This window comes from Furipterus horrens, unplaced genomic scaffold, assembly GCF_987537825.1.
Source record: "Furipterus horrens unplaced genomic scaffold, mFurHor1.1.pri manual_scaffold_17, whole genome shotgun sequence".
In the NCBI taxonomy this organism is placed as follows: Eukaryota; Metazoa; Chordata; class Mammalia; order Chiroptera; family Furipteridae; genus Furipterus; species Furipterus horrens.
Window position 1 is genome coordinate 115,656,867 of NW_028327187.1, and position 26,714 is coordinate 115,683,580.

The 26,714-nt window shown below is 39.7% G+C and overlaps 1 protein-coding gene across 2 annotated transcripts in view; it reads left to right on the plus strand.

Moving 5' to 3' along the window:
• The window catches only part of MID1 (midline 1), a 149,963-nt gene that overhangs the window by 28,282 nt on the left and 94,967 nt on the right, over positions 1 to 26,714 (plus strand). Inside the window, exons 1-2 of one of the 2 annotated variants that reach the window (XM_090264869.1) lie at positions 15,239 to 15,543; positions 25,797 to 26,512. In XM_090264869.1, coding sequence (XP_090120995.1) covers positions 25,853 to 26,512 — 660 coding nt within the window. In that variant the 5' untranslated portion in view covers positions 15,239 to 15,543; positions 25,797 to 25,852. Of the gene's footprint in view, positions 1 to 15,238; positions 15,544 to 25,796; positions 26,513 to 26,714 lie in introns of those variants that run through there. The other variant, XM_090264870.1, reaches the window with a different exon arrangement.

Sequence of the window (26,714 nt, forward strand, 5' to 3'; positions counted from 1 at the left end):
CTAATCTGGAGACCCTGGGGAAGAATCTGCTGCCAAAGTCACTCCAGTTGTTGGCAGAATTCATTTTCTTGTGGTTTTAGGACTGAAGTCTCCATTTCCTTGAGAGCTGGGGTCCACTCTTTCTTCCTAGGGGCCACCCACATTCCTTCTCACGTGACCGTCTCCATCTTCAAAGCAGCGACAACACATCAAGTCTTTCACACACATATGCTCTATCTAAATTTTTCTTCTGCCATCAGGTAGAAAAAACTCTCAGCTTCTAAGGGCCCATGTGGTCAGGTCAGGTCCATCTGGATCATCTTTCTCCCCTAATGTCAATTGTACAATACAACCAGGGGAGTGATAGCTCACGTTCATAGGATCTGGGGATTACAGCAGACATCTTTGGGCCACTACTTTAGAAATTCTGCCTACCACAAAAAGTGATGAAGATTTTCAGCTGCTGCCTTGCTTCTTTCTGAGCTGTATTGCCTATGATGACAATAGCTTTGTGAGCAGTTGGTCCACCCTCTCCCAGGGTTAAAGGGCAGATGAGAAACTCTACAGCTTTTCCTGCCTCCTGATATTTGCTTCTTCCTGCAAGGAAGTCTGTGTCGTTGGGCATTCTCTTCTGTCTGTAGCCACCCCGTGGATGTTGGTGCCGAGAAACACTGGAGGGTAGGTAGATGGCCCATCAATTTAGGGGAACTTAAGGTTGTTGGGAAGAGGCATGCTGGAGTCCAAGAGAGCACAAGAGGGCAGCACAGAGCAAGAGCTGCTAAATGTTGAAATGCAGACTCACCAGTCCTACGCCTTTCAGAGATGATCTGTTCATCTGTCTTCAAAGCATCTTCTCACCCACATATGCCTCATAACCCAGGTCCCACTGAGCCTTCAGTAAGAACATTGCAGAAATAATGTGCATCCACCATAGGCATATCACAAAAAAATGAGCTCTCTAAAGATCAGCTTCATGAAACCCCAGTTTCTCCAACTCAAAAATGGGCTGGAATTCATTCAAAGATGAGACATTTAAAATGGAAAACTTCATCTTTTGAATTCCAGCAATGTAAAGAGCTCTATTTACAAGTCTGATGCTATACCACAATATTTCACAATCTTTCAAAAAAATTTTCCTAATCATTCCCCTCCCTTGAATTTTAATACTGCAACTATAATGTATATCTATTTATATATACCTGTGCTTTGCACATAAAAAGAATAAAATTTTTTGCCACCAAGAACTAATTTTCTCCAAAATGGAGGCAATATCGTCCTCACTGACAGTGCACATTGTAATGGGAAAAAATGCCCACATTTTAATATTTATTAAATCTTCAAATTACATGATCTATTTCATTTGGGAAGTGGCAGTAATACTTCAGTTATACTGAATGGTACTTACCATTAATCCTGAGAAATCAGAAGAGGCTTTGAACATGAAAAAGTACCGAATATATTGAATTTAAAACAACAACTTGCAAAACACGTTGTTTTGTGGACGTACAGGAAAATTACTAGAAAAATCAATCTACCACATGTTGTTTCTTAGTGGTTAGATTCTTCTCTAGGCCTTTTGCTTTGGGGGAATGTTACAAATAAATATATATTACAATTGTGTCAAAAAATACTATTTAAAAAGTTAACCATTCTCTTTGTTGCCTCCAACATTTAGGATTAATGGGAAGTGTAAACTCAATCATTCACGTGTAGCAAAAGGAGAAATATTTTGCACGGCCCATTCATGACTCCTGTAGATCTCTAGAGGGCTTCCTGCCTCAAAGTTTATTGTTGCATTTTTCTTAATTCTGCCTGAATGCATGTACATTATTTTATGCAAAGAAATACCACCTACTAAAGAATGTTTCTTCTATTCTAGTAAGATTTTGGTCCCCAGAGCCCCTTTAGTCCTGTTTACTTTGGATATTTCAGGAGTTACTGTAGGATTTAACTGTGGTGAGTCTTTAAGCCCTCTTTTTAAATTCACAAACTGCCTCTAATCTTAGAAAAATGTCAGGTTACACTTTGGAGAGGCTTGGGAACTTGACATTTTGTAGCCCAGTTGGGGTATAGGCTGCTTCCATTCTGAGCACCTTGTTCCAATTTACGTCAGAGGGAATTATATACAGGTCAGGGCTGAGAGCAGGTTATAATTAATGGGGTGGACAAGTGGATTTTTAGTGTTTCATAAAATAAAATAGAAATCACATGTGCTTGGAACTGTTGTGTGTTTTAAAATATTTACATTTATTCAGGTAAACATTAATTATAACTGATATATTTCTCCTGTGAACTTGCTAACTGGGAGGTCACAAGCCCTTCATTGTTTTCTGAGTAGAAAGGTTGGATGACAAGCCATATATATATATACACATACATACACATACACTCAGACACACACACACACACACACACACACACACACATATACAGCTTGGGGGAGATATTGGTGAGTGAACTCGTGGAAGCAATCCAGTCTTAGATTTTCCTCCTAATTTTCTCTCATGTTTAAAGCACCCACTTGCCAATATGATCCAGATGTCAGTTCTTCTAAAGGATATTGGGGAGTGCTTAGCTTAATTCCTGAATGGATCCTGGTGAACACGCATAACCAATGTTTAACTATTACTCTTTTTTTTTAAATTAAAGTTTAGAAGTAGTTGAAGTACAACCAGAATCTACAGCATCAAAATTTCTTTACATTCATACATTAGAAATTTCCATTTCCTTCCAGATGGAACAGCAACATGTTGCTGATGAAAGAGCTCTTTAGGAGTTAGAAAAACCCAGATTCTGGGTGGAGGGGAGCAAAGGGGAAAAAATTGGAACTATTGTAACAATATAATCAATAAAATATACTTTAAAAAAAAAAACCCCAGATTCTAAACTAGACTCCGTCATGTGCTAGCTCTGTGGCCCGGGCAAGATGCCTTCACTCTGAGCCTTGGTTTCCTCATCTGCAGAATGGGGAAAATGACCTCCTTTTTAGGGTTTGGGTAGGAATTAGAGACAATGTATGTATCAGTTATTGTTATATCAAGGAATAGTCAAAAAAAGAAATTCAAAGGAAACTATATAAATTGCATTACGTGTCAATCATTGGTGTTGGGTATATTAATGCATTCTTTGTTTTTGCCCAAAAGTATTCATCTCCCCCAAATAAATATTATTTTATTAAGGTAATAAATTTTTATAGGCATTCTTTGTTTTGTGCAGTGAAGAATCAATATAAGCACACTGTGTCTTTTGTGGTTCTACATGGGATGGGGCCACTTGTCCAGATACTTGACCAAGGAAGTTATATCTACTCAATCAACCTGGAAATCACTGTGGTGACAGATGTTAGAGCCTGATCACCCTTGTGTCCCTAACACCACTTTTGAGTATCCCAGCTTACAAAGTCTTTGCAGAATTCTCCAAAGTTTTTTTATATCTATAGTATTCTCTAGGGGTCCTTTAAAAAAATGCCTATATTTTGGTCACTACCCTTCTTCAGGGCAAGACTTGGTGAAAAGACACTGAAAGAAGATAGTACAAACAAAAAGATGAAATAAGCAAAAAGAAACATCCTGTTGATTATGTGTTGTAGATTGAGATAAAAAAAATCTACTCAGAACATATATTCCTTATATTCTTAATACATTTGTGCCCAAGTCATAGTAGTTTAAAATTAATGTACAAATGTACATGTTTATGCCTTATAATAAAGTCCTATTTCAAAATGGTCATTGTTCAGAAACACCAACACTGCTGCTAATTTTGGCATCATTGATCTAGAAAGAGATCTCTTGTAAGTCCATAAGTGAAATATGGCTTGTCCCTTCAGTTTCATTCAGTCCTTTGTGGAAATCTTCATGAAAATCCTACTATGTGCCTAGTAGCTAACAGCTCCTGGCAAATAATAGGATCTTGATATACATCAGATTTTGCCTAGGGATGCTTTGAGGATGAGTGCATAGTAACACCCATCATCACCCCGAAAAAGGATGTGTGTGTGTGTGTGTGTGTGTGTGTGTGTGTATGAGAGAGAGAGAGAGAGAAAGAGAGAGGGGGGGAGAGAGAGAAAGAGAGAGAGAGAGAGAGAGAGAGAAAGAGAGAGAGAAAGAGAGAGAGAGAGAGAGAGAGAGAGAGAGAGAGAGAGAGAGAGAGGGCACCCAAGTCTTATCTTTCTATCTACAGTGCAAGGCATTTGAAATTGGAAATGATCTTAGCTGACATTTTTTCAGTCTTTTATCCAGTGCAGGAATTCTTTCTATATTAATATTCACCGAAAGGATGGAAGCCTGATGTAAGGTTAATTTCTGTTAGGCAATTACTTGACTCAGTACAGTGTTGTTATTTGGTAGCTCAATGTGGCACAGTATAAAGTTCTATGAGAAATTGGACCATGGAGCCCAGGTGAGGGCTAGGCTGCTTGTGACAACATTGTTGAGGGAAGGATATTTGGGGACCAGTTTGTAATCACCATTATGGTCTACCATGAAACCTAAATTATAGTACTTTCTCAGTGAGTTAAAATACAAACATCAAGAACTTACTCTGTTCCAGTGATCTATATGTCTGTTCTTATGCCAGTACCAGACTGTTTTGATCACAGTGGCTTTGTAGTATTGTTTGATGTCTGGTGTCGTGATTCCTCCTGCTGTGTTCTTCTGTCTCAAATTGCTTTTGCTATTCGGGGTCTTTTTTGGTTCCATATGAATTTATGGAGTATTTGTTCTAGGTCTGTGAAATATGTCATTGGTATTTTAATAGGGATTGCATTGAATCTGTAGATTGCTTTGGGTAGTATGGCCATTTTGATGATGTTGATTCTTCCCATCCAAGAACATGGTATTTGCTTCCATTTATTTGTATCTTCCTTAATTTCTTTCTTCAATGTTATGTAATTTTCAGAGTACAGGTCCTTTATCTCTTTGGTTAAATTTATTCCTAGGTACTTTATTTTTTCTTGTTGCTATAGTAGATAGTATTTTCTTTTTTGTTTCTGTCTCTGGTATTTTATTGTTGGGGTACAGAAATGCCTAAGATTTCTGTATATTTATTCCGTATATGACTGGATCAAAAAACTGTGGTACATTTACACAATGGAATACTATGCAGCAGAGAGAAAGAAGGAACTCCTGCCATTTGCGACAACATGGATGGAATCAGAGAGAATTACGCTTAGTGAAATAAGCCAGGCAAAGAAAGAAAAATACCATATGATATCACCTAATACAGGAAACTAAAGAACAACATAAACAAACGAAGTAAATAGGACAAGGAGCAGAATAGCAGTCAATAGGGGGGAGAGGGAGGGGGGAGAGAGAGAAGGGGGATAAGTAAGGGAAGGATTTAGTCAAGGAACGTGTATAAATGACTCATGGACACGGACAACGGGGAGGGATATGATTGTGGGAGAGGGGGTGGGCTGGGTGGGGGGAGCAATGGGGGAAAATGGGACAAGTGTAATTGAAAAACCAAAAAATAAAAGAAAAAAAATTGATTGGAAGTACTATATTAAAATTACTTATTTTTTACACTTATTAAAAATCAGATAGAGAAAAAGGAATTTTTGCCAGTTTCTTTTAGCATGCAAACACAACGAAAACCTCAGTTTACTTGAATTTTGCCAAAAGAATCAAACTTCCCTGTTAACCACAGTTTTCTATATTAAACTTTCCTAAGATTTCTGAAGTATGAGGAAGAAGATGATATTATTGATTAATGTAAACATTCATGATCATGGATACTATTATACATTCAACTCAATCTCTTAAATCTTCTTTATTTATGATTCAAAGAAAAAATGATCTTTATGATGAAGATCCCGAGGAGCAATAAAATTTGAAGTTACCTTAGAACCTTTAAATTAGATCCAGTATGTTGTTTGTAGTTATGCAAGTAAAGTGGATTCAAGTGTTTTAGGAATGTTTCAATGAGGATTTTTTTTTTTTTTTTTGGAAAAAAGTTTTCTATTTGGGGTTCAGTTAACCAGAAAATTAAATTAACCAGAACTCTTCCATTTCCAGAGAATTTCAATTAATTGAAGTTTGACTGTACTTTTAGTGTAAACTTAGTTCCCATGCATAAATGAATTTCATCTTCTGACTCATTTCTTGGAAAGCGCCTAGCACAATGAATGCCTTGAATGAACAGGGCAGCGTGCCTTTTTGTGTTTAAATTTTAAATATTCCTACATATCTATGTCTGTACATATCTATATGTCTGTACAGTTGATAGAGGAAGAGCTTGCTGCCGGAGGTGTTAATGTTTAAAGAAATGTGAGTCGTTAATGCTCTCACTATGATTTGACTTCCATCTTCCTCTTTCAAGTATATTTCACACCCTTTGAAATCTGCCATTTAGAATTGAGAAGTATTTTTTTAGAAATAGAACAATGCTTTCTACTCTGTTTCTTAAGGCAGTGCACAGAAGGAAATGCATCATGGTAAAAATAATTTATACGTGAAATTATGATGTTTTGCTAAAGATTACCAGGAAATGAGGAACAAAACCCCTCAAGTAGCAGAGAGGCCAGATGGTTGGTCTGGTTTTTTTTTTGTTTTATATATGTGATCATTAAGCGGGAAATTTTGCATGATTAAGTAGACACTGGTCTTGATTTTCATACAGCAGTTTTGAGGTTCTTTCTTATGAATATATACACACACACACAACACACAGCTTTCATTCAGTCAATTGATCATTCGTGCCATTGTAAGTGAGATCGTGAGGTTGAGAATGTGAAGTCTTAATGATAAAGAAGTAAATAGGTTCCCAAGTCCGAGCTCTGAAAGAACGTGGAATCTGCACAGCACCCTACAAATCCTCGGTCATTACCATCTCCATCATATTGTTGTAGGCTCTGATGTTTTGTTTTGTTTTCTTTTGATAACTGGGAATGGAAGAAATGCTGTGTACCACAGTGGCTAACTAGGGTTTTGTGAAATACGGGGTAGACTCAGGAGAGAAGAAAAGAGGTTTTGGAGTTCAACACTCCAGGGGGCTAATGTGCATAAAGGACCTGAGTTTAATCCTTGGAGCTGCCAGTCAAGATCATGATGAAGAAGCATCCATGCAAAGAATTGCCTCTGGATGCTGGTGGGCGGGGGTGGGAAGGGGATCAGAGCACCCCTATTTGGACTGTAATGTTTTGGCAGTTGATGTTCGGGGGAGGTTGCCTGGCAGTGGCACAACAAAGCCCCCTTCTGGGAAGTCACCCTGCCATCGTCTGGCACCCTTTGCCCAACGCCCCAGGAAAGGGATATTTCCCAATCTGAGTTCTAAGGAAGAAAATGAATAGAGTTGTGAAACGGAATATTTGCATCCGTTTACAAGAGAGAGTCAGTTGGAGGAATTTGTAATGGAAAGAATAGATTTAGACAACTGGCAGCACTATTTGGAAGCCTGCCCTGAATCAAGTGTCTGTTGATTTAAATAAGGACAATCTGAAGAAGCTACATAACAACGGATAATCCATCAATCTTTACCATAAAGATGATAAATCAGAAAAAAGTTTTTTAATGCTATGCTTTCTCATGTAATTGTGATTCTTTTTCCAATTAACACTCATATTTATTATAAAAATACATATAGCTCTACTTTAATAACATAGCTTAGCCACCTTGAAATCTTACCGTTCTTTAAGCTAAGAATCTTTTCACAAGTAAATTTTTAAACCTTAGATTGCATCTCAAGTACTACTTTCATCTTTCCTTACATTAAAAAAGATAGCTTAGTACATAATTTGATTCAACGAAAGGATAAAATGTACAAGATGAAAATCACACCAGATTAAAATGAAACATTTTTAAGGTTCAAATACTCCCAAACAATAAACAAATAAGACACAAACCAAAACAACAAGAATGCTTAGTCAAGTCCCTAAGATCATAGCTTTTAATATTAATTTGAAGGCAATGTCTTGATTTCCTGTTTTACAAATTACATGTATAATTTCTCCCGAAGATACAGCAAGCAAATGTATTTGGATAATGCAAGAAAAAGCTACGAGAGTTTAGTCTGCCCTGAGAGTATTTTTAAAAAGACATTAGAAGTTTCATGGAACTTATGGGATTTATTGTCATGTAGATTACAAATATATATATAGTATTTTTGCAGATTATCAAGCCTCCAAAGAAACATTTTAAATCTTGGTTTTTAGGCCAAAAAGCCTTTGAGTTGGGGATAACTCACTCTCCAAGAATTACTTGCTTTATAACCCCCTCTACTCCTGCCACCCCGTCCTGGCCTACGCTTATTTGTTTCACTAGGGAATAGCTGGCGCCCCCCACCAGACTTCCCGAGCTCCTCTCTGGGCCCCTGCTGCAGCTGCAACAGCAATTCTTCATTCTTTCATAGCAGTTCTCTCTGTAGTCATCTTCCTTCTAGCTCCTTCTTTAAGAAATGGGCTCTAAAAATCATGAGTGGCTGCTACTGTGATTTTACCTAGCCAGTGACTTTATTTTGAGATACCTTTTGTTATTATTGTCAGTAAGACAACAATAGGTCTCTCGGGCAATGGGATCCACTCCTTTTAGTTCATCTTTGATCCCCCAGGCATAGAGCCCTGGCTGTACCTGTTCATTTCCCTCGCACATTGTTACCCCGCTTCTTTCCTTTTCCTCCCTGAAATTTCTTCTCCTAGAGAGGCAAGAACAAAACCAATGACTCTTGAAACGCCTCTCTTAATTTCCTTCACACCCTCCCCTGTACCTTTAACTGCATGTCCATGGTTACTTTGAACTCTAGGTTAACATCCTGCCATCAAACCTTTTGACATTCAGGGAATTCTAAGTACCACTGTGTGTGTGTTGGGGAGGGGGCGTTTCCCACTGTGTGATCCTGTCTTTTCTCTCTCCAGTTTCGGTGCTAAAATAAATAAAGTGGTCACTGCTTTCCAATAATTCATCACTTTGTCCGTTCCTGTAAGAAATAGTAAAAGTTGGATTTTAATGTCCTAAAAAATAAATTATTCCTAAAGCAAATCTGAAACTAAGCATTTAATAATTTGAAAAACTAATTACAACTCTTTTCCCAAATACTGGAAATTTTTATCCTGAAATCATAATGTTCTTTGCCTGTTTACTGGCAGGGAAAAACAAAAATATCAAGAAAGCTTGCACAGATATGTGAGTAGAAATATCTTCCTAGCTAAAGTAGACCTGTATCCCGTCCTCTACTTTCTATCATGACCCTGGCTGGTTTGGCTCAGTGGATTGAGCGTCGGCCTGCGAGCTAAGTGTCGCTGGTTCGATCTTCCAGTCAGGGCACATCAGAGAAGGAAAACTCTGACTCCAAAAAACCTCCGCTGCCTTGCGGCATACCTCTTCAGGGGAAAGGCTAAGGGAGTAAACCCCGACAGAAAATCCGGAGCCGGAGTCCCTAAGGCGGTTTGACGTTGTAGTCAACACCGGCAACTCCTGCGGCGCACCTGAACCCAAGCTGTATCGACTCCGTCTTTCCCTTGGACCCTTCAGCTGCGAAGAGAGGGGGGGTCTGCTGCATGGGCAACAGCAGACCCTCCATGTCACCCTGCCCAGGCTCTGTAGCTTCAGCTTCACTGGAGAGGACACTCCAGCGTCATCGCAAGATGTCGATTCAACACGGGAGGAGACAGATACCGTGTCACTCCCGAGTCGGACTGCACAGCCATTCTCGGCGGTGCAGATGGACTCTTGAGAAGCTACACCATCGTCTCTCGAGACGGACGGCTGCCGCCGCCGCCGCCGACGACATTAAAACACAAGCTTTCCCAGGGCAGACCTTTATTCTCATATCCATCAGTGCCTGCCACACAGCAGGACATGCGGAATACCTGTTGAATGAAAGAGTAATCAGAGAAATGACCTTCTCTGTGTTCTTACTCCAGAAGTAGTTCTAAACTAAAAATAATGCTTAGTTAAAGAAAGCCAAGTTAACATAAACATAGGATTTTCAATGTTATAAAAGTAAGAAAGCTACCTTACTCTTCTAAACTCTTAAAATGAGTTTACGTTAAGAGTGAAGAGTTGAAGTTGCAGACCAGGTACAAGCTGATTTGGGACTCATAAGGAAATTACTAAGGACTCTGTTTATTTAGGCAAAATCTATGTGTAGGGCCTGCCTGCCCTCTGCCAGTTTTCCTGGTTTGTCGGGTGATGTTAGGGGATGGTGGGGATGAGGAGTATAGAGCACTTCCTTGGGACTCCTTTTACCTTTGATCTTCCATGGCTCAAGCATAATTTAATGTCACTTAACTGCCTCTATCGTAACTGCTATTGACCATATCTCCAGGAGGAGACAGGAGCTGTGTCTTTGGGAAATAATTCTCCATGGATCTCTCCAGTTTCTGTACCTCTTGTCAGCTGAGGTGCTGTCGGCCTTTGTTCCGGACTATCTTTTCAAGGATGTTTGTACACAGAACAGCTGTGGAAGACTGAGATCGAATGTTTCCACTCGAGTAGAAGGCAGGTTCGTTTGTTGTCCATTATAATAAACAGTGTCTCTCCCCAGGGCAAATGTCAGGCAGGTTTACTTGCAGGTAGTCCATAATAAAAGAGTTGGTTGTCCTAAGATTGGGTTGCTCAGCTCTGATACAAACTCCCTGCATATGCAACCTGCACCTGGAATGCTCTGTGGGGCTTGATGGGACAGGGGAACTTATGTGAACATGAAACACATGCTTGTTGTGCCCTAACTAAAAGTGTCCTTCGTCTCTGATTGAGGGAACTTGTGTCTTCTGCCACCATCCATAAAACCGGTAGGCTCACTGAATAGTTTGCAAGTAGGGAAAATCTGAAACCCTTCACTGTTTTTGATGGTCTCACTTGCCTGACCGCTGCCAGGGTCCCTTATTTCCTGTAAAATTTAAAAAGTCTGGTAAAGAATTCATACGGGACAGGGAGCAGGGAATTGAAACTTCAAGATCATGGTGGGATCCAACAGAAATGAATACAGCTATGTTAAACTCTAAGAAATAGATGAGATTGCCTATATAGAGACATTTATTTAAGAGCAATGTTAATAATAAGAATGCTAGTTTGTTAATCACATAGTGTTCCTTCATATAAGCTGCTCTATGAACATTATTGACTAAATAAATGGATTTATGTCCTTCCTGTTTCCAGAAGTGGTTTGAAGAGGTTTCCAATAATGTATTCAAAGAAGAGTGGGACAAGGTGGTTCAGGACTAGAGGGGAAGAAGGATGTGAGAACTACAAGTTTTCCAGGCACTTTTCAAACTTTGCCTCACTTAAATCTCAAAAGACCCCTTAATATTGCTCTAATTGTCATATTTTACAGGTAAGGAAACTGTGTAAGATATGCAGAAAGCCTGCGAGTATAAAATACGTTGAGTAGCTGGCTCCTGTCCACCTTTGCTAGGAAATGGCAGAGCCAGCATTTGAACTCAGGTTCACCTGGTTTCAAGGCACACATTTCTTTGCATGATAGCACACTGATGGTCTCACTCCTAAACTAGACCAAAGACACTTGGGCTTAACTCCAAGTTTTCTGACGGCACATCAAAGAGAAAGCTGGATTAAATGCATTATCTAAAAGAAGAAAGCCTATCAGTTCACCTCTCATCTCACAATAGAAGGAAAGGATGGGAAAGAGAAAAAAGAATAATAACAGAACCTGCAATTTTAGATGCAATACAAGATATATCATTTACTTTCCTGAACCCCATTAGCTTAGAGACTGCAATGATGATGATGATGATGATGGTAATACTTATGTGATAAGTGCAATGAATTATAGGAACTCTGATGATCTTAGTAAATGTATTGTCATACTAACAGCTTTAACAGAACTTGTATCAGAAGAAAAGTAGAAGATGACATAAGCATGATTTGACAAAACTAGTTTGTTATATTAATACTAAGTAGTTAGTTGTGATTGTTTCTTAACACAGAATGCATTGTATAGCTTCTCTGGGAGTTCTTGAAAGCTCTATATAAAGGTTTTATTTAATGTGTAAGAGTATGGTCTGAACGAAGATGTTTTTCCTTTAAAAAAAGTTCAATATAAAAAAAAGTTAATAATATATACTGAGTTAACTCAGTTATTTGATTTAAAAAGAAACAGTATCTTATTTTAGATGGGACAAAGCATAGATCTGGAAATCTGAAGAAGTGGATCATGGGTTTAAAAGCGAGTGATTTAATGTGATTTGAAAGCAGTTTTAATTTTATGATACTTTAAATTGTGTGTGTTTTAATGATAACCTAATTTTACTGCTCTAAGCTTAAAGATATCTTGCTGCCTGGAAAACTACTTCATTCATCAGTGTTTAAATCTGTTCAAAGGATTTTTGCTCAGATTTCTTTCAAGAAGCTCCCACCTTTGTTCTGTACAGGGACACACAGTTCTGACTCTGTTCTTAATATCCTGTTTTTGTTTGTCAGCGCAGTTGTGCTTTTCATTGCCATGTTCCCATCGTTCCCCTTTTCTCATGTGGTTCTTTACAATAACAATTCGTAACAAAAGAGTCACTCCTCTTTCTGTTGCCTTAAAGAGAAAGGCTTGATCCCCTGACTGTAGGGCTTCAGTGATCACGGGAAATGTTTAAAGCATGTTCTTCATAATGGTTAACCAGGAGTTGTAAATAAAGGTTACTTTTCCTTACTTTTCAAGATCGCAAAGTAGCTTTAGGGTATTGTAAGCATGAGGTTTTTGTGTGTAGTTAACTTTGAAGTTGAGAGAAGAAGTGATTTCCTGTGAGAAATTGAGCTATCATATTTGAGAGAATTTCTCAATCTGTTCATACAAAGGTAATCAGTTACTATGAAACATTGTCATTACCTCAGTGAGTCATGGGACTGCATTGGTAGTTCCTTTCGTTGAACTTAAGCTTTCCCATATTCAGACAATTGTGAAATGCCACATTGACCATCATCAGCAACTATTTATTGATGCATCGTTCTTCTGGTGGATAAGTGGGAAGAGGAGATTGTGCACTTTCTCTGCCTTCTAAAGGAATATTTTATAAAAGAAGTAAGAAAAAATTTTCCAAAGTGGCAAGTGTTTTCCAGGTGGAATCTACTTGCTGCAAATATCTAGCTTAACTCTTCTGCCCTTCAGACACTAGACCTCATATCATTTTGCTCATAGCCAGGTAACCCTTTTCAGGTATAAGTAGGTGGTTTTTTGTTTTTTTAATGCATAAATTATTTACAGGTTTCTGGTTTTGCACAGATGGAGAAAAGTTTCTCTAATGCAGGAGGTCTATGAAGAGTGAATCCTATCAAGTCCCAAGTGATTTTGTGAAGATGCTTTTGTATATGTATGTGTGTGGGTGGGTACATATATACATGTACATATTTATATATGGCTACAAAAACTAAATCCGTTGTAGACAGATGTAGGATTTTCTATAGACAGAGATAGTTCTATGAGTACATATAGAAATGCCTACCAAACTTTAAATGTACTTGGAAAAGCATTCAGGGGGCAGTGTTGAAGCACTTTTCATCTGTGAGTGGTGTCACAGGGATCAGTGGCTTTCATTTCTGCCACTACCACGCTGTGGGTCTGCTCTCCAGGAGGGTCCATGTAGACTTCTATCTGGAGATTAGGTGTGACAAGTTCTGACTCTCTTCTTTCTCCTTCAATTCTGCTATCACTGCCTTCAGAACCAAAGGCTTGTCTGACACCTAGTACAGCATAGGCCTGGAAAACACCAGTCATTTTCAGTACAATTTAAAATAGGTTCCATTTACTTTTAAAACTATGTGCTTGATTTCTTAACATAAACTGTTAAAGACATGAAATGCTTGAGACCCTCTGACAGTGGAGAATTTCCTGTAAAAGTTGTCAGATTATGCTCTTTAGAATATTATAAAATTTGTTGTTCATCATTTTCTTTTTTTTTTTCTTTGAGGGGTAGAGTAAATATTTGTTTCCTTATATTTCAACTTGAGATGTTCAGGCTAATTTTCTACTACAATGTCAAAATATCTGTGAAATTTTTGACAATTTTAATGTTGTTTTAACAAAAGCAATGCTTTTAAATCTGTTGATTAGAAAGGTGTTTCAAATTCTATTTGATCCTGTAAATGTGTCTTACGTCCGTGGACAGTAAGGACCTCTTAGGGAAGTCATCTGTATGTGAAACTGAGTAATCCTTTTGTTTATTGTTCAAAGACAAATGAAATTACGATTTGCAGAGACAAAAGCCAAGAAAATCTATGTTTGCATTTTGATGTATAAACATGTGAAGCATGCTTTGGTTTACCACGGGGTGTTGCAATGGCATGAAAAGTAGGCGTCGCGATTTGCAAACTGTGCAACACAAGGAAGCAGCTCTGGCCTTCTGTTTGCTCTTTATCAAGAATGTTCTTTAAACACCTTTGGTGGAGTCCAGATGCCTGGTGTATAAATGGACGCATGCAAGTTTTCAGTTATCATGTTTGTTTGGTTTGGTTTGGCTTTTTACACTTTCCTGAGATTTACTTAAGTTGTTGTTTATTGTTTTGCATCGTGATAAGCAACATCCTTGAAAGAGCTACAGTTCAGGACACTTTTTTATTTTTTTCGCATTTGGAAAGACTTCTTCCCCTTCTTCCTTTAGACAACCAGTTTTTACAAGATTACTTTCCATTCTCAAGTCACTCTTTCTTTACTATTCTGGAGACCGAAATTTGGAATACCCATCACAGGTTTGCTCTGTGTGTGTATGTGTGTGTGTTTACATATGTATTATATGCATATGTGCACATACAATATGTATGTATGTGTGTGTGCATAATATATACATGCATATCTGTGGGTATAAAAGTTGTGTGTGTGCATATGTACATATTTCATACACACATATTTTCAGTCGTTTATCAGGCTGGTAGGTTGCAATTTAGATATCTAGTTTTGGAAGAATAATGACTGCTTTATCATGTCTGTACAAGAGTTCATCCTTCCTGATGTAATATTTAGAAAAACTTCTAGATACTGTATTTTAACTCAGAAGACAGACACAAAATAATAAGCATATTAGCAAAAATAACAAACCAGCACCCAGAGCATAATGTGATCATGTGCTCAGTGGGACACTGAAAGAACCAAATTGCAAGGGAGGTGAGTGCCCATCACGGACTCCAGGAGCTGGGCGGGACAGCCCCTGTTGGCAGCATGGAAAGCTGGCATCCAGTGGCACTGATCCGCTGCTGGTCCCTGTGAGCAGTGAGGTGGACAGATCCTGGTGCCAAGTTGTCATTTGGGGGAGGGGAGGTGAGCAAGGCAGTGGGTGTTGACCTGACCTGAGCTGTCTTTTCATTTAGTTTCAGTTGAACACTGAGTGGGCGAGGACATAGAGAAACCACAGCAGGGTCCGTGGAAAAGGCATTTGGAAAGCAAGAGAGAGTTTTGATTCTTCAACTCAGCAACCCTGGCGGGGTGGATGAGGTGGAGCTGGCCTTCCTGGAATTGTCGCGTCGATTTTCCTGTTGTGTTTCACTGTTGACGCTCTCACAGACACACAGGACTGCTCCAGCACTGCCTGCCACCCACCATCTGGTCTTGGTGGCCTGTCTGTCATTTCGTGGGTCCCCATCTCTGCCTACGGCGATGTTTCTTCAAAAAGAACTAGGGTGCAGTCCATTGGTGGGTATTCAAGGCAATCTATTTATAAGAATCTGGAGAAATGCTAAAAGAGCTATTAAGGACAAATGTGCTATTTCCTGTTTTTAACCTGTTTATCAGACTTTTGGTAGAATAAATTGCGTTTCTGAGACTGTTATGGGGGTTTCTTCGCTATTTAGACAGTGGAATCTGTCAGTTATTCCTGGAGAAATCAGGATTGTTTTACTGCATTGTCATTTGTGTATTTTTGCTTGTGTGCTTGTGTAAATGAACTCCAGAAGGTATATTTAAGCATTAAGTGAATTTGGGAGACTAGGTTTCAATTAAAATAACAAGACAATGAGACCTAGCTGCCATTTCTCTTTAATTTTTATCATTAAAGCCTTGATATCCCTAAAGACATCTGCCGTGCTTTCAAATGATTCTTTTCAGGAATGTTCATTCATTATTAATCAGGTTGCATGGTCAAGAGAGTGTGTGATTATTTTAAATAATGTCCTAGAGATCCAATTACTAAAAAATGAGTGTGTTATAGGCAGATGTGGAAGCACAGAAAAGGTTTTGTGAACAGTTTAATTCAATTTGCATGAATTCCACCAGGTGGACGTTTGGTGAAATTAAAAGTCTTCTCTGGCTCTCACTTTAGGTATTAGATAAAATGTTTTCACTTTACACTCCTTAGAATAAAGATGAAATGAAAAGTTACCAAAAATATCTGTTGTACTAATTAGTTATTTAAAACTTGGGATTAGTATCTCAGTGCTTATCAGCTTGTTGGGGTTTTTTATTTATTTATTTATTTTTCAATCAGCCCCTCTGGCGCCCTAAAATTTGGCTCACAGAAATTCTTAGTAATTCGTCAACTGCTGATGTGAACAAGTTTGAGTGTGTTGACAGTTGGAGGTTAACCACAGTGCTATTTCAGAGGCATTACCTATTAAATGTTTACAGGATCACTGTTTTCACCTGTTCCTACTCAGTGTATTATTTATACTGTTGCTTTAAGGACCTCTTTGCATTTTTACTGCTCTCTGCCATAATCTGGGGTGGAATATAGCCTATGTTGTGACATCAATTTCCAGTCTTTCATAATGCCATTAAATTCAATTGGAGCTCCTTCTCCCCTCTTTTCCTCTCTTCATGGGCCTGTTTTATTGTCATATACTGACTCATCTGTGTGTCAAATCAACCAGTGTACCAATCAGTAAAGTGTAATAGCATTTGGGTAGTGTATTTATTCTGTGGTTTTTATAAGTCAAAATTAAATACTAAACCATGACTGAATATGGACATTCAGTGTTTATGCTATTTAAAATACTCTTTTTCTGGAGAATTTGTCTTGGATGTAGCATCCAGTTTTTATTGAGTTTCTGTAGATAATGTTTTGTGATGAGAGATTATGTTTATCTGAGATGAAAGCAAGTCCCTCCTTGGTTTAGTCCCTGTTGCACACCCTACCTCACACACTAAAGTTAATTTCCAGTGTCTCACAGTCCCAAAGATATGAGTTCTCTGAAAATCTGTATTTCTGCTGATCCAACACAAAAATATTCCACAGTTCTTAAAAAAGATACTCCGCCTATGGTTCTATCATCTCATAGCAAAAATCCAGATGATAATGAGTCAACTAAATCTTAATTACCCATGTGAAGAGACAGGATAGGAATAGACTTGATCGTGTTTCTGAAATTTAGGACTCATAAAGAATTAAATTTACTCATAGCATTTCTGATGCTCTTTTTCCTAACACTTTTGGAAATTTTTCTTTCCAAACCATTTTTATGTGGCCAGGTGTAACATTGTGCAGTTTTGATAGTGTGTTTTCCACTTCAGTTATGTTTTGGTAAATTTAATGTCAAGCTTAGTTTCCATACCCCAGAGAACATTTGGGGGAAAAATAGAGGAAGTGCCTTGGGATACAACTGGGCAGTGGCTAAGAGCCACCTGGTGTTAACAATTGATCACAGGCCACCCAGTGTTGGTATCCAAGTCTATTCCTTGGTCCAGTGACTAATTAATTTCCCTCATAGTGATGGCTTTCAGAACTGTACAAAGTGAGGGACTGCAAGTAAAATTATTGGTGGCTAGAATGCATTCTATTTTTCATATACTCCAGTCTAGAAAGAAGATTATATTTCATGGACTATGCACACATGACATAGAATACTGGTAGAGACGCATTGAGAATTTCAGTGCCTCCATTAAGAGAAATTTGAAATAAAAAAGCTCATGGATGGCATGCTGACAATGAGTGTCTCCTTATTTTAGTAGGTGATTGCTCTCATAGAATGCACATGTTATGGAGACTCCTAATTCTTGATCACTTCTTTTTTTATTTTATTTTGATATTAGTTGTTTATTTTTATTTTTAAATTTATTTTTATTGTTTTTCTATTATAGTTGTCCCACTTTTTCCCCAATTTCTGCCCCCACCCAGCCCACCCCTTCTCCCACAGTCAACCCCTGTAGATGAGTGTATTAAAAAACGGTGGTACATTTACACAATGGAATACTATGCAGCAGAGAGAAAGAAGGAACTCCTGTCATTTGCAACAACATGGATGGAACTAGAGAGAATTATGCTTGGTGAAATAAGCCAGGCAAGGAAAGAAAAATACAGGAGACTAATGAACAACACAAGCAAATGAACAAAATTGAACCAAAGGCATGTAAACAAGGAACAGAGTAACAGTTACCAGGGGGCAGGGTGGGGAGGAGAGAAAGGGGGTAAATAGGGGAAGGGTTTAGCAAAAGAACTACTATAAATAACCCATGGGCATGGACAATGAGGTGAATATATGAGTGAAATTTCCATACTCGTGGGATTTTGACCTGGAAAGTGTGCTCTTTGACTTTGGCCATGGGTTAAATCTTACAGTGCATGCCATCTTCATAGAAGTCCCAGATGCTTCTTCAGGGTGCAAATTATATTTATTGTTTCATAAAAGAGGTCAAGAGAGACTACAAGGAATAAAGTGGTAAAAATCTAAAATGAGCTACCAAGTATGATGGTGGCAAGGGTTGTGATAGCATAGACAGGGATTTAAATGTTTTCTCTGAATTGGCTTGCCAAGTCAATTGTTTTGCCTCTTACTTCAAAAGAGGAGAGAAAAAAAGGGAGGCAAAAAATATTAATCCAACAGACATAAACCCCCTTAACTTCCATCTCCTTGGCCTATAACAATAATCCATAAGGGTACTTTTCTTGAGTTCCCTATCTCCCTTGTCAAGCCCAAACCCTACATCTGAACTCTTTAAGATCTAATGTCCTTCCTCATTCTGTTTCCTCCCAGATCTTGTACCTAAGACAAAAGAAAGCTATTCTCCCTCTAGGAAAGTCCTCCTCCTGGGATGAGTGCTAGCTCAGGCTAATGTATCTGGAGTCCAGAGGGAGCAGGGGTCCATCTGCCGAGGCAGCTGGATCAGCCAGATTACCTTAGCCGTCACTTGGGTGTCCAGGTCCTATCAGCCCTACAGGCCTCACCCTTAGCTCTCCATCTCTCTGTTGATTTCTCCTTAACCCTGAAAGGCATAAGTCTCTTATAATCAGCTTTTTCATGGATATGGGGCACTGAGGGGAGAATGGGTCTTTTGGCTCAGGTCACACATTCAGATTGGCCCCAAATTTATACCGAATGTTATCTCCATGTGAGATTGGTGTTTGTGTGTGCACTTGTGCATTCATGCCTGTATTAGTCCCAGAGCTAATCTAACTATTTCAAAAGAATAAGATGAATTATATGATTTTAAACCTGAGTCCCATTACTGATCACTGTTGTGTACTAGAAAATAGTATTATTCAATAAATACTTCAGTTATTTTGTAATTAGGATAATTAGATTGCTTTGTGTTTTCCAGTTAAAAGCTTTACTTTGCTAATTGTAAACAATTAAGACATGTCACACTATTTAAAGCCATTTTTTAAAAAACAATTCTTTTTGTTTAACATGAAATCCCCAAATATAGCAGTGGCCAGGGCTCTTTGAGCCTCTAGGATATTCTGCTCTCATCTTAGAAAACCAAAAAACAAAACAAAAATAAATAAATATGAAACAAAAAAATTATCTCACAAAGGAAAGATGATGTGTGCTAGGAAGAAAAGCAAAGGCAATTGCCAAGATTAGCAAGTGGTCCCGTTTACTGGGCCCCTGGTATAGGAGGCAAGTGATTGGAAATAAAGTTGAAGAAGCAGTTTGGGAGAAACTTGGCCAAGACTTTGAAAAGGAGACAAGGAGTCAGGACTCATGCGACGGTGTCAGAAGTGTGTTGCAAAGATGAAACTGAAAGACAAAGATGGGAGGTAAAATATGAAGTTAGGGGATTTTTTTTTTTTTTGTAATAGTCTAGGAATGCAGTAAAGAAGATCTGGATCAACACAGAGACAGTGAAATCAACCAAACACAGAGATAAGGAAACCAACCAAAGAACTACTCAGGATTGGTACTTACATATCTTGGCTAATGATTTGGATTTGGGGGATGGAGAGTATATAGTTTCTTATTGATGCTGTAGCAAAACACCACACATTTCATGGCTTTAAAGAACACTGGAGGTCAGAAGTCTCACATGGGTCTCACTGGGCTATAATCAGTCTATCTGCAGGGCTGAGGTTCTGGAGGCTCTATGGGAGAATCTGTTTCTTTATCACTTTCAAATTCTAGAGGCTGGTTGCATCCCTTGGCTTGTGGCCCCTCCCTCCATCTTCAAAGCCAACAATGGCCTGTTGAGTCTTTTCTGTGTCACATTATCTGACACTACTCTTTTGCTTCCTATTTCTACATTTAAGGACCCACGTGATTGCATTGAGTCCACTGGATAATCCAAGCTAATCTCTTGATCTCAAGGTCAGCTGCTTAGCAACCTTAATTCCATCTGCAACCTGAATTCTCCTTTGCCTTATAACCTAACATGTTCATAAGTTCTGAGGATTAGGATGTAGACACCTTTGGAGGCCACTATTCTCCATCCTCCAGAGAGGGAAGAGTAGAAAATGTGGTGAGTTTCTGACTTGTTGTGATCAGGAGAATGGAGACATCAGGAGGTGTGTAGGGCAGATGGGTTTGGGATGGAAGCAGATGAATCCCATGAGAGGCACACTCTGAGTTGAGGCACCTGCAGTAAATGAAGCACATAACTGTCAATACTGAACTGGGATTCTGGAAAGAGCTGTCACTGCAAGATACACACCTAGGAGTCATTCTCAGAGAGGCAGAACATGAAATGAATGGGCAACCTGTGCTTTTTTTTTTTTTTTTTTTTAAGGAAAGCTATAAAACACCTAGACTTTGATAAGCTGGAAGGAGAAGTCAGTGCTTAGAGAGAGAGGAAAACCGGAAAAGCACAATGTCAGTGATGCACAGGACGGGAGATGGAGGGAAAGGAGAAATGGAGAGGTGTGAAAATACATCATTGTTCATCCGTTCATTAATTTTCCATTTTAAAGGAGTGTATTCCTCAGAAGTCTTTAATCTGTACGTTTCTGGAAAAGATGTCTGGCATTCAGTGTGTTCCAGGGTGCAGGGTTTAACTTAGGGATGTGATTAGAATGAATACTAGAGGAAATCAAGGGAATATGTTTGGACACTCACCCAGAGACATGCAGCTAATAAATAACTAAGCTGCAGATCATCCCCTCCAGCTCTCTTCTTTCACTCACTATTCTGTGCCCTGCTCTAGACTACAAGCCTTGAACAAGCAGAAATATGAGCTGTGAATTGTCGCCATTCCCAGTTTGTTGCAGGGGGGTCCCACGATTACCCACATCCTCTTCTGAATGAGGACCAATCAAGCCATTCAGAAAAATGTAGGGCTATAGAATTTCCTGACGGAGATATGCAAGTGTGATTTCCTTCCATTGTAGTGACAGTTAAGAAGCCCTCTCTCTCTTACTTTCGTCTTGTAAACTAAATTATGGTAGTTCAGTAAAGAAAACATTTTGTACAAAATCTACCCATACCTGCCTGTATGTTCTTGGTGAACTGCTATTCATCTTTCTAAAACCCACTTTACATGTTTCGTTCTTCAGGAAGCTTCCCTATCCTCTTCTCCCTCAATCTTTGGCATGCCTTTTGTTATGATGCATAACAATTTGTTCATATTTTCTCTCCCCTAACATCACTGAGGCAGGGGCCAGGTGTTACCATTCCTTGTCCAGAGACCAAACACCTAGAGAGATTTCAACATTTTGTGAAAGAACGAATGACATTTTCATTTCTCAAAAAAACTATGTTTTAAAGAAAGCTAAATACCCTATGATCTCACTTATAGGAGGAACCTAATGAACAAAACAAGCGAGCACAGCAAAACCAGAAGCATGGAAAAACAAGGGACAGACTGGCAGTGACCAGAGGGGAGGGCGGGAAGAAAGGGAAGGCTCTAGCTAAGGAACAAGTATAAAGGACACATGGCCATGGACAACGGGGTGGGGACTGACCGTGGGAGAGGGGGTGGGAGAGTCAAGAGAGAGCAACGTGGGAAAAATTGGGACAATTGTAATAGAAAAACAATAAAATTAAATTAAAAAAAGAAAGCTAGAAAAGAAACCATGCTGTTTTTTAAGGTAGGAGATTGGAATGTATGCTTACTAGTAACATACTGTTAAGTAATTTAACAAAAGTAACGTCGATACCATGGCAAGATCTGCATAAAAGTAGAAAAAAATGGGATCCATTATGGATGTCAAATCAAAATTCGCCCCCCTCCTTTTGGCAGCACACAGGCAAAAGATTCAGCAAATTGACTGAGCCTCACTTTGCATCTAGATATTTTGTCATCACTTCATCCACGTAGCCAACATTTACACCCATAGGCACTTTCACAAAGCACCATGCCAAGTGCTATAGTGAGAAAAGAAAAAAACCCAGTTCGAGCAGCTTGTTACTAAATGTTTCTTACACGAATTGCCCCACAGCATTCGTCTCACATGATTTCCATTGAGGTAAGGGTGAAGTCCTATTGCATATGATTTCCTGATGGCACTGGGCACTTGTGCATTCCTGTCAAAGTCTTATTCCACCGTCGTGGCCATTGTTGCCCTGACAGCATTTCATTGATACTTCTCTGAGAGTGACTTTCATTTATATTTTGACTAGCTGTACACGTGCTTATCCTCTAACACATGGGCCAAATCCATCTTGCTATCTGTTTTTGTAAACACGATTTTACTGGGAAGCGACACATTCATTTATGTATTGTGTAGGACTCATTTTGCATGCTACAGTGGTAGTCACAGGGACTCTATGGCCTGCGATGCCAAGAATACCTACTACCTTGCCCTGTATAGGAAAAGTTTGCTGAACTCTGTTCTAATATATTGAGAGATCCTTGAAGATGGTGTTTACGTTTTATTCATTTTGGTTTTAACTCCAAATTCAGTACATTTATTAGTTTAATCAATCAATGTTTGAGCCCTACTATGTGCAAGGCACTGCTAGGGCAGCCCTGAAAGAGCAAAGCAGTCTCTGTGCTCAGAGAGCTTATATTCTAGTGGTGCAGCAGTGGGGAGAGATGGAGCAGTGAACAAACTAATAGATATGTCAGTGATCAATATTCTGGGGAAAAAAACAAGCAGACAGAGGAAGGCTTGCTGTGAGAGGTGTGTGGGTGGATGATTGTGGTGGTAGCAGGGGAATTGGTTTTATGTGGGTACATATGAAAGGTGACACTGGAGCAGAATCATGTGCATTCCAGGACCTTGTGAGGGGAAGACAGAACGTGCTTGGCATGTTTCAGGAATCACAAGGAAGCCAAGGGCCCAGAGCAGAACAAGGGGTAGCATGAAAGGAAATGAGGTCACTGTCTGAGTCTGTGTTTTCTAGGGCTAGTTTTATTCTGGTAAATTTCTCTCTGAGTGAGATGGGAAGTCCCTGGAGGATAGAGAGGAGAAGAGGCAGGCCTTGTCATGTTTTCACAGCATTGCTGGCTTCTGAGTGGAGGATACACTGTGGAGGGAAGGGCAAGAGTGAGAGAAGCCAGGAGATCATTTAGAAAGGCATTGTGATAATCCAGGTAAGAGATGATGTTGGCTTGGCCCATGATCACAGAAGTGGGATGATGAGGATGCCAGATCTAGTTTCTCAAGCCAGCTTAGTGCTTGGCATTCAGTAAATGTCTGTTGAGTAAAATGTCAGCATTTCCATTGGGGTCAACAATGGAATCACCTCTGGAAATTCTGATTGCGCCACTATGGGATGGAATCCTGGCAGCTACTTAAAAATCCTATCATCATAGCTCTCCAGACATAATCAATGTTCATCCCTCTCTGTTGAGATCCGCCTGTAAATGAAACAGACTATAAGGGCTACATTTTTACTTTAATTTACATGCTTGTGATGGGAAAAGAGAAGAAATTGGACATAATTCTATTTTTCCATGATTAACCAAAATAATGATTAGTAGGTAAAACCTTTCAATTTCTTTCAAGCCACCTGTCGGAAGAGTTACTAGGACCAGGCAGGAGCAATAAGTTTCTCACAACAGCAGTCCTGGGCTTTCCATTGCAGGTTGTGGAAAAGGCAAGCAAGCTTTGATATTTCAAACCTCAGCTGTCCATTCATTTGTTCTTTCTTATGTAAGTAATATTAGCAAATGGCTGAAGAGTTGTTTTTAAGATACCAGGTTTCTGTGAAGCCAGCAGCTCTTTAATTTTTAACAAGCCCAGCACATACTCTACACTTTTAATGAGCAGTTAACATTCAGTTGGTAGCAAGACGAGCATTAGTTTAACCAAAGCACCACATGGTATTTCTGAGGGATGCTGTTTCAGAAAGGGTCAGGGTATTGTAGAAATTGAGAATTTCGGAAATAAATAGAGGTGTCAAGGCAAAAAGGCCAATTGTTGGAATCACTAAACATAGCTCTGGGTGTAAAGCCTTCCCATAAATCGGGCTGAGACCACCTCCCTGCAAATTTGAACCGTGAGTCCACTGGGTGAACTGCACTATTCTCACACAGCCAGCAGTGGGCTGTATCTAATATTCTTGGCACCGTTCTGCAGGCCTCAGCTAATGGTCTTGAAAAGGCGAAGGTTCAAAGAGGCTTGGTTCCCAGGCCTACTAATGAGCATGAGGCCTCTTCTCCTTAATGAACCAGTGCTTTTGTGGGATTCTCCCCCTTACCCTTTTGGAAGGGAAGGCAGACAAGAGTTCACAAAAGCATCAAGTCTTCATGGCAAGGGGAGTATGCAGCTGGGCCACCCAAAGGTGGCCTGGAGTGGAGCAGAAACACTAGTGGAGGCTGTGCTGGGGCTACACAGCTGTGAGTGTGAGGCTGGACCTTCTTGCCAGCCCGGCCAAGCGCTTGCTGGGAGTTTTCCGGCCAGGGGGGCTGTGCAGGGTCCCTTAGCAGCCTGCAAGCCTCTTTAGAGTAATGTGACCACCCTAAACTGCTTCCTAAATTGTAATCATTACCACTGTTATAACTTATCAACTAAATAGTATAGCCATTAAAATGCTTGTTCTAATTATCTAAATCGTTATTACTCATTGATACCCAAGCTCCCCACAGCCACTAAACACACCCTTAGATATTGTTCTCTGTTTCTCTCTGCCTACCCACATCCCACTACCTGGATTCACAATGGATGATTCAGAAGAATAGCACACACATGCCAAAACCACTGCCTCTGTCACAGTCATCTTTGTGAAAGTCAGTGTTTTCTCTCAGGAATATATTTTGAAAACTGACATCCCACATTGAAGCATTTTTTCTGCAGAAATCATGCATTTGATTTCATACACATTTCATGCCTGTTTCTACAATAAGTGCCTTTCTACTTCTCTGATGCCTGCTTTGGTATTCCAGAGTACAAAAACCTTAAAACACATATACATGAAGTATACATTCATAAATTCAAAGTTATGAAAGACTCTATAGTTCATTAATTAATGTTCCTACAGTTTAATTTCCAACAGAAGGTAAGACTTGGCTGTGACACAATGAGATTATTGTGATGACACACAAATTACGAAAATTACAGTTTCAATAACTTGCCAATTTGGAGTAAGACCTTTTAAAGAACAAAATTGTCCCTCCTTCCCCCCACCCCCAAATTGCTGCTTTCAATAACTGGAACTGAGGAAATGTTCGCGGGTATGCTGGCTTAGGGTGTTTGTCCCCTCCTTATTTCCCCAGTGAAAAGAAAGAATTGTTTGGAATGTACACGGATTTATCCTTCCATGAACTGTGTTTGGAATTATTCTGAGATGCATTCACGGCTGACAGCCCCCCATGGCTGACCCCCTCGTGCCTAATCAGATCTTACGTTCTATTTCCAGAGAGCTGATCAGCTTCCTTGGAATTTGCTGATGATCCAGGAGAGCTGTGCCTGAAGATGGAAACACTGGAGTCGGAGCTGACCTGCCCTATTTGTCTGGAGCTCTTTGAGGACCCTCTCCTGCTACCCTGTGCACACAGCCTCTGCTTCAACTGCGCCCACCGTATCCTGGTGTCACATTGTGCCACCAACGAGTCTGTGGAGTCTATCACCGCCTTCCAGTGCCCCACCTGCCGACATGTCATCACGCTCAGCCAGCGAGGTCTAGACGGGCTCAAGCGCAACGTCACTCTGCAGAACATCATCGACAGGTTCCAGAAAGCATCTGTGAGTGGGCCCAATTCTCCCAGTGAGACCCGCCGAGAGCGGGCATTCGACGCCAACGCCATGACCTCCGCTGAGAAAGTTCTCTGTCAGTTCTGTGACCAGGATCCTGCCCAAGATGCTGTGAAGACCTGTGTCACTTGCGAAGTGTCCTACTGTGATGAGTGCCTAAAAGCCACTCACCCAAACAAGAAGCCCTTCACAGGCCACCGTCTGATTGAGCCAATTCCGGACTCGCACATCCGGGGGCTGATGTGCCTGGAGCATGAGGATGAGAAGGTGAATATGTACTGTGTGACTGATGACCAGTTAATCTGTGCCTTGTGTAAACTGGTTGGGCGGCACCGAGATCATCAGGTGGCAGCTTTGAGTGAGCGCTATGACAAATTGAAGGTTAGTCCGATCCGCCTTAAGCCAACCCCTTTCTGCCAGCAAATGTCATGGAAATAAAAAGTGTATTCACTGCTAGCTACATAGCAGGTGAAGGTTTTCTCTTCACCTTTGTTATCTGATTTGTTTTAGCATGTTTTTGGCAGCCTATAAATGTTACACAATCAGGGTATCTTGTAAAAGTTGACTGCTGCTTGTAATTTTA